We start from the raw sequence: 8,980 nt of genomic DNA, 5'->3' as shown, positions 1-8,980 counted from the left end.
GGCTACGATGGCGTAGGCGGCCGGTGCGGGTGTGGCTGGGGTGTCGACGGGTGGGGGCCCTGCTTTGGCGGTGTGCCCCGCCGGTGGCCTCCTCCATGGCCAGCGTAGCCTTGGCTGGGCCACGACAGCGCCGGCGTCTGCGGTCGCGTCCGCGGCTCGGCTGCAGCGGTGTCGGCGGCCGGTGCGGGCATGGCTGCGGCTACCTGCCATGGCGGACCGTGCGGCCGACGTGCGGGGACAGGTTGCGGCGCCCCGCTGGGGCGTCACGGCCTGCACCTGCAGCGGGTGGGTTCCATGTGCTGTGCGGCGGTGTGTTGGTGGCGCCGTGGTGGTGTGGTCAACATTGGTGTGCTCGGGCGCATTCCAGCGTTGTTGGATGCGACCACGCGGGGGCCCACCAGCAGCGCCATGGTGGTGGGGCTGGTGGTGTCGGCCGTCTTTTCACCGCGACGACGATACGGGTGAAACCCTATCCCTCCTTGGGATGGCGTCGATGGCGCCATTGGTGTCATGTCCTTCCTGAAGGCGACGTCGGGCATCTCTTGCACAGGCTTTGGCCCCTGTCTGGCCTCCACGTCGGCCATCCTTTCACCGTGATGACGATGCGGGTGAAAACCCATCTCTCCTTGGGACGGCGTCGATGGCGCCTCTAGCATCATGTTCTTCTTGAAGCAGGACGTCAGGCATCTTTTGCATGGGTTTTGGCCCCTGTCTGGCCTCCTCGTCGGATGAGGCGGGTCACCTCCACTTCGGTGGTCATCCACGAGCCTCTTCAGAGATCCACCTTCTGATCTGTATGTCTTCGTCCTCTTGGCGCTCCTGCTCCTGCGGCCTATGTGACTGGCCTCTTGGTTCCCTGCTGCTAGCATCTTCCGCAAGCCAGTGAGAACACTGCTGGTGCCTCTGCTTCATCGCCGCATTCCTTGTTGATGGTGCCATCAAATCAAATGCTGGGGTCTTTTCATGGTTGTTGGCCTTCCCTCCTTCTTGATTTCCTCCCCTTGAAGGGCGTTGGATGGTGGCAAGTGGAACCTGGATGTGCTGTGAAAGGTGTTGCCATTAGCTTTAGGGGAGGTCGGTGTCTCCGGTGAGCTTCAATCGGTGTGGTTCCTTCACCTTTAATTCCCCCTACGTTGGGTGGTCCCTTCATCCTTCGTGGATTCCTCCCCTCGTCGGACGTGGAAGGGCGATAACGGTGTGGCGCAGTGACGACAGGTGTTGGAAGCGCATTGGCCTTGGCCAGCCGGCAAGTATGTTACTCGGGGTGGTGCCCATCGGCAATCGGTGGATGTTTCCAAAAGGTTGCATAAGTTTGCTCGGTCCTTCAGGTTGGAGCCTCTCTAGGAGACTCTGCTGTTTTCCTTATGTTTTCTCCTAGTTCCGTATTTCTTTCACCCTTTTGTTTGTTGTTGTGCTGGTTCGAGTTGTACCTCTGTGCTATGTAATCCGTGGTTTACCACAATCTTTAATGAGAAGTTCAGGTTGGCGCTTTACCAGCCGTAGGTTACTAAAAAAAAATTCTCTGTTCAACACTTTTCAATACTGTCACATGAAAAGACATGCAACGGAAGAGTGAGGTTCCTATTGTCCTGATGCCGTCATGGCGTCATGCCAGATCTTTGAGTTATGAGTGTCACTTCATAATAATCATGCTAATACTTTGCAAAAAGATGCCGTAATATGTTGCAGCTTAAATCATATTCCGTATATCAGTCAGCGGTCTACTGGAACCACCTATTAAGCCACTGGCAATTTATACCCAATTGATAACCACAACAGTTTTCTTATACAAGCTTATCTTTAGTACAGTGACTTATGTACAAATATAAAACGTATACAACAGTAGCGGTCTACAATATATTGTACACGTGAAATGCATCTATGTGATATAGTATCATCGAAAGGAAACTAATATAATGTGAATCTTCAATAAAATACATGATACCTCAGATGCATTATATTCAACATCCAAGCAAGCCATCGGTTATCTTGCACAAATGTAATTAGCGTGGCAAAGATGCAAATTCTTGCTCCAAACTGTAGCACCCAGAGCTCCCAGCATTGACAAGATCGATATGCCCATATAAGTTCTTATCTTGTGGGCATAACAAAGGCTCAATATCTGCATCTTTTTCAGCTAAACCTTTTCTAAGTCTCTTTGTTCTTAGAAACTGCAACCTCATCTCTACTTCTTTCATTGTTGGTCTCTGTCCTCCTTTGTCCCTTAAGCATGCTTCTGTAAGTGAGGCAATGTCATTAATCTCTTCTTGGTCTGCCTCTTCCACAATACGTGAATCTATTATTTCCATAACAGCCCCTTCATGAAGCCCTTCAATGAAGTAACGAGACAAGCTTTGTTTCGCGCCTACAGAGTTGATAAAAATTGGTTTTTTCCTTGTCAAAAGTTCCACAAGTATCACTCCGAAACTATATACATCACTCTTCTCAGTTAGTTCACCAGTATGATAATACTCTGGATCCAAGTAACCGAATGTTCCTTGTACAATTGTCACCACACGAGTTTCTTCAAGTGAAAGAGATCTTGAAGCACCAAAGTCCGAAACCTTTGTGGTGAAATTTTCATCCAAGAGTATATTGGAAGACTTGACGTCTCTATGAAAAATTGGTATTGCAGCAGCTGAGTGTAGATAAGCAAGTGCCCTTGCTGCTTCCATTGCGATCCTTATACGATCAATCCATGATAACAAGCATTTTGTTGTAATATCTGTGTGAAGAAGGTCATATAGTGTGCCATTTGATATGAATTCATAGACTAGCAATGGCACCTCATCCTCTAGGCAACAACCAAAAAGTTTCACCACATTGCGGTGTATGATTTGAGACAAAATAGCAACCTCATTGATAAACTGGTCTATCTCCGTTTGCTCCACTACTTTAGATTTTTTTATAGCCACAACACGCTGGTCTGATAGAATTCCTTTATATACTGTGCCATGTCCTCCACAACCAAGAACACGAATAGCATCAAAGTTGTTGGTCGCCTCCTCTATTTCCTCCAAGGAGAATATCTTTGTTTTGTTTGTAGTGCTTTCATTTGAGATCAGCTGCTCCAAGAGTAAACCTTGATTTTTCTTGAAGTATGCTCTTCGAATTCTCCTTTGGATGCCTTTCTTCCACTCCCGGGTGAGTACGATTGCACCCAATGCAACAGTTATGGAGCCAAGGCCGCAAGCAACCCCAATTGCAATACCTACAACCATTAAATGTGGTCGTGGAGGTGCTGGTGGTGCAAGTGGACGCATCAGGATTTTAAATTACTGTGAATAACATGTGTGTACTATTGCGGACTTGCGGTTCTTTATAATATTTTGAAAAATGAGATACTGTTCAAATATAGTTTAGGAGAGAAATATACCTGTACAATTGTTTTGCAGGTATGGATTTCCATGGAAGCCATCATTACACCTGCAGATATACCCATGATTTGTTTTCCCTCGCGTGACATCTTGGCAGTTACTGTTGTGGCTGATACACGCATAGAACTTAGCAATATTACTTTGCTTAGCTTGTTGACAAGTCAAGTTTGCAACAACCCACTTTATTACTGTTTCATCTTCCTGTGAGAAATCATAAATACCATCCACAATCAACTCATAATAAGAGGTACCATCATAGTTGGAATTGACTATCCTTTCCATGTTATTGGAGCTTGTGTCATTCAGCATGTTGCTAACAGCCACAACCCCATCATCAAGTGATATACGAGTCACACGATATTGTGCGTACCGACGGTCAAGAACGGTGCCGGCATCACTTGTGCAGTTGAGTCGAAAGTTATCATTTGCATAACAACCTTCTTCAATCCCAAATGGGAACGGAATGCTAATGTTCCCACATGATCTTGTACACTTCTCTTTGGGCGTTGAATCGTAACCTGCTTCATGACAAATAAATAAGGTGAGGAAGTAAGACTAAATCTAAAGAAATTAATAAGGCTACTTTAGAAGAAAAAGATTCTTCTGGTTTCACAAGTTCTGTGAGATGTTGCTAGCAACTAGAAAATGTGTAACATGCCGCAGCTTATCACAAGCAAAACAATAACCTTATTTTTTTATAGCAGCTGCACATTTGGCGTGGCAACGGCAACCAAACGAGGTAGTAAATCTGGAACCATATATGCTGAATTATTTAAAATATCGTGAAAACAACAAGAAGCAACGAGGTATGGACCTTGGATGCAGCCATTTACGATGTAGGGGTTGCCTTTCCCGTAATAATTGTGGCATGAGCAACTGTAGCCTCGTCCATATTGTAGATCTTGGCAGTTGCTTTCATTATTACAAGCATAACTATCCTTGTTCACTCGGGCACGTTCACAATTTGGTTGGTCCGTGATGGCGATCTGAATTCTTGTATCATCAACATTGCTTGTGTTTACCCAACTCGAGTAAAGATCACCCAAAACGAATCTATAATACTGTGGTAGTAAAACCTTGACATCATTTAGTTGTGCTCTTGTACCGTTGCGACGGACGAGTTTAACCATAAAGGCTGGCAGGTCCCTCGTCAAATAGATGTTGCAGCAGCCAATCCCATCATTACAGGAGCCGAAAACATTTGCCCTCTCCATGGTCCGGTTATCTGCGCATATGCTCATGCAAGAACCAATGAGGTCAGTCCAGTTATTACCGAACATGTAGACTTCGAGACCGCATCCAACGACATACAAACCAAAGTTACTTTCACTGATAACAGCGCCACCATCAGGGGTACCCCAGGACTTGCTGTACGTGTCCACACCTTGCCCCATGGTGACGTTAAAACCAACAGGAGAAGCATAAACCATATTGCTGCCGACGTATATAGAAGTGATCTGAGTGGTACTGTTTCTGAAGAAGAGCCTAGGAGGACGAGCTGTCTGGTTGCAGGTGAGCTCGAAGCCTTGCCGGAAGCAACCAGAGCCTATCCCGAAGGGATAGGAGATTTCGACATCCCCGCAGTGGGTGGGGCAGCCAGCCAAGGAGACATTGGAAGGGATATGCAGGATGCCGTTGCTGCTAGCGTGTCCATGGACGACCGCGGCCAGCGCTCGCGGAACAGCGGCCAAGCAGGCGAGAACAACACACATGCCAACTAGAACTCCGGCGGAGGACATCGTTGTATATATGGGTGACCTGTAAGCTTCGTGTGTTTGTGTATCTGTGGCTGGTGTTGGGATCGGTGGGTAACAAAATGAGAGGCAGCTTGTGGCAATGTGCACTGTCTACACCATATATACTATTGTTATCCTGAGACTGCAGAAGCAGTAGAGCCTGCGGTTTGTGCTGTTAATCCAAGGAGGAAGTGAGCATGGAATTCCAGGGGCAGCAGTCCCATCAGATGTTACGGTCGTCGCTGGGGCCAAAAACATACAAGACTCGCCAATAACCTGCGTTGTTGACTCCACGCTTACTGCTGACGGGCCATGTGTTTCGATCTGATATCTTCTCACTTCATCAATGGGACCGGAGTAATAAAGATATCCCTGTCATCCTAAGCTAAACGTTCTGATTAACTATAACCTCACCTACTGGTAAACTTGATGCTAACATATTGTTGACGCTCAAAAGTGGCAGCGCCGCCGATCAGGCTCAAAAGCCGATCTGGTAGGCAAACCGGTCTGACCGGTTGCCCTGACCGGTCAGACCGGTCTGCCCAAGTTCGAAGCGAAATTAGGAGTCCTGGTCGAATTGGAGTTAAAACGGGATTTCCTTGCAGGAAAAAACCTTCCACCCTATAAATATAGAGGGTCCTGGCCGATTGAAGGCTAAGACCCAATCATCAAACAAATCTTTTTACCTTTTATCTCTAAACCCTAGCTTTTCCAACCCCCTTGCTTTCCTCCTTCGTCTCGACGGCAGTTGAGGAAGCTCTGAGTGGCCTGACCGATCTCAGAGCAACCTTAGGTGCATCATCTCCCACGGGGTCCCTCCCGAGGTGGTGTTTCTAGATTTTTGTGGCGTCCCTGCGACAGACCGGTTTGACCGGCCAGGGGTAGAGGCTCCGGCGAGGTGATCTTTGGTGTACGTGCGAACCAGCGCATTCGTGTGTTGACCGAAAAAGGCGTCAACACATTTTGGCGACTCCGCTGGGGACAAAGATCTGGTTTTGTAACCGTTCCAGAAAGCCTTAGCAAGATGGGATCTACTACGGACCTCGACAAAGATAACATCATCACGGCCTCCGTGGAGGATCTCAGCGAGGAGGAGCAGTGGAATCTTGCGACGCTCCAGGAATATATCAAGATGCAATATCTCATGGGCGTCAAGAAGGATCGCAAGGGCAAGGTGACGAGAACACAAGACTTCGAGTCGCCCGTGATTAAGATGAAGGACAGCATGGTCGAGGAAGTGTGCAATGTAAGTAACCTCCCCTCCGACCAAGCCGCCGTTAATGATGAGCTCCGTAAAAGTCTTGCTGATCACAATAGGATCACTAATACATTAATGGCTCGGATAGATCAACTTGTAGAGAATAAATCCGTTTCTTATAATAAAAATGATTTTTCACAAGTTGACTCACGTGGGGCTGCACAAACTACTTCATCAGCAAATATGGGAGCCATCCCTGAGAATCCTGCATACGGCATGCCGTTGAACTTCTATTCGGGACAAACGCCGCAACAGCTGAGCATGGCTGGAGCGGTCAGACCGGTCCAGACGACCGGTCAGACCTTTCAGGCCGGCCAGCTGACCGTCGTCCCCGAAATGCTAGTGCCGCTTGCTGTCGTGCCTAGCTCGGTCGTTCCTAACCGTGTTGGCGAGTTTGGTATTAATCCATCCTCGTTTAACACGATAGCGTACACGTTACCCCCAATCCCCAACAACATTGTTGCATCTAGAGGGATTTCAAGGGATGTGGTTTCTGATTTGCACCGCATTCAGAATGGCAACCCACCCCATGCGAGCACCGTGAATACATCAGCCCAAGAGCATTTAGAGATACCCTCCCTTCGCGAGATTAGAAAATTCAGAGAGGAGGTACTAGCTTTAATGCAAAGTAAATATAGCGTAGATACTGGAAATTTGAAATTATATCAATAGCCGTATCAAGCTGATTTTGATTATGTTCCCTACCCAGTCGGTTGGCGCATGCCCGACTTTGTTAAATTCAGTGGTGAAGATAACCAAACCACTTGGGAGCATATTAGTCAATATATGACTCAACAAGGCGAAGCGGGGTATTACAATGCTTTACGAGTTCTCTTATTTTCTTTGTCATTAACAGGAACCGCTTTCGCTTGGTACTCATTCTTAGCTCCCGGCTCTATTGATTCGTGGGAACAATTAGAGCAAAAATTTTAAGATCACTTTTACACCGGGAACTTCCAATTAAAGTTAACAGATTTAACATCGGTTAGGCAAGGTAAAGAAGAATCTGTCTTTGATTACATAAGATGATTTAAAGAAACAAAAACCCGATGTTTTAATTTATCACTTACCAATAGTGATTTGGCCAACCTCGGGCTAAAGGGTTTGAAATCCTCTATTAGAGATCGGCTAGAAGGTTTTGAGCTTCATACCATTGCACAAGTACTTATGAAGGCTTCGACAAAGGAACTTAGAATTGCTAAAGAAAAGGATAGCTTCAAGTCTCGTCAGTCTAATATGCATGCCATCGAGTATGATTCTGATAGTTCGAACGATGATGAAAATGAAATTTACATTACTGAATTCGTGTGGCCTTCTAAAGCTAAATCTTACTCCTGTGCATCTCTCAAGCCAGCTCAAAAGAGTTGGAAGGAAGAAGTAAAGTTTACTTTCGATGTCTCCAAGTGCGACCGTATTTTTGATGAATTGCTTAAACTTGGACATTTGAAAATAACTCATACCATGCCTCCGCTTGAAGAATTGAAAATGAAAGCATATTGCAACTTTCACAACAGTTTTTTCCATGCTACTAACGATTGCAATGTGTTTTGTCGATAGGTTCAATCAGCTATAAACGAAGGCTGATTGACTTTCCATGAAATGCAAGTGGACAAGACACTGTTCCTTGTCAACACGATGGATATCCAGCAGCCCATGGTGTTGGTTCGGCCACATCAAGCTGAAGTGACTAAGGGTAAAAATGTGGTGATAAGGAGGAGAAACCCGATTTGAGAGGCAAAGAGTTGACAAGGGAAGTGGTCTATGAAAAGACCCCAGGTGGCAAGGAATCATTCAAAATTACTGTGCAAGCCTCTGGACATGGGGGGCAGGCGTCGCACTCGGAATTTGGTCAAAGGCCGCCTGAGCCTACTGATCAGGCTGGACCGGTCAGACTGGTTCAAGGGGCCGGTCAGACCGGTCTGACGTAGAGCCGTCTTCGAATGTTGAAACCTAAGCGTCTAGAGATTGGGACTTGGAAGCTTAACGTGGCAAAGGATTAGGGGAGCAGCCCCAGGGAGAAAGTTACTTTTGATATGCTCCTGGACAAGTATATCAAAGAAAAGGCCGTTACAAGTGATCTACCGGTAAAAAAGAGAACGAGGTCACCTACTCACCAAGAAAGACAAGGTTCGCTACCAAGAGCAGTTGTTAGATAGAGAGGTGACCAGGTGAAATCAAGGTAGTACCTCTCCACATCTTGGGCCCCTCCGGTGTCAAGTCCTCCGCGACCAATATGGGATGACAATGGTGTGATGTGGGTGCATTATCAATCCATGCAGTAGCCGTCTTTCCATCTTGGATGGGGAGGCTCTAAAAATTCAGTTTCGGACAGGATCTTGTGCCCCGTGCAAGGCCGATGGATGCCCCGCCCATCTGGCTAGGGTCATCAGACCCGACCGGTCAGACCGGCCCACCTTGACTGGTCAGACCGGTCTGCCTAGGTGCACCGAGTCCTCCCTCCAAAGCAAGTGTATCATCCTAAACAGAGGGAGGAAGAGATTCAGAAAATGGAAGTGGACTCAGGGAAGAACAGAGAGGAAGCTACGGTCCAGATTGGGTCTATGAAAATTCTAGTCGAAGTTGGTACGGAAGGACCGATTGGTACAAAC

At 47.0% G+C, this 8,980-nt stretch overlaps 1 protein-coding gene across 2 annotated transcripts; it reads right to left on the bottom strand.

Annotated features, from left to right (window-relative positions):
* Nucleotides 1–1,735: 1,735 nt before the first annotated feature.
* On the bottom strand, nucleotides 1,736–5,483 carry LOC117847909 (wall-associated receptor kinase 3). Of its 2 annotated transcripts, none has more exons than XM_034729214.2 (3): nucleotides 4,192–5,483; nucleotides 3,377–3,895; nucleotides 1,736–3,211 (listed from the first exon to the last, which is right to left on the bottom strand). In XM_034729214.2, the coding sequence occupies exons 1-3, from the start codon at nucleotides 5,114–5,116 to the stop codon at nucleotides 2,004–2,006; spliced, it is 2,652 nt and encodes an 883-aa protein (XP_034585105.1). In that variant the 5' UTR covers nucleotides 5,117–5,483; the 3' UTR covers nucleotides 1,736–2,003. The 2 variants fall into 2 exon arrangements, with proteins under 2 accessions (XP_034585105.1, XP_034585104.1); XM_034729213.2 differs by having other exon boundaries at nucleotides 1,736–3,241; nucleotides 4,192–5,480.
* Nucleotides 5,484–8,980: the final 3,497 nt, after the last annotated feature.

Source organism: Setaria viridis, chromosome 3 (genome assembly GCF_005286985.2).
Source record: "Setaria viridis chromosome 3, Setaria_viridis_v4.0, whole genome shotgun sequence".
NCBI classification, from domain to species: domain Eukaryota; kingdom Viridiplantae; phylum Streptophyta; class Magnoliopsida; order Poales; family Poaceae; genus Setaria; species Setaria viridis.
Note: the sequence above shows the minus strand (reverse complement) of the source record. Positions and strands in the feature narration are given on the sequence as shown.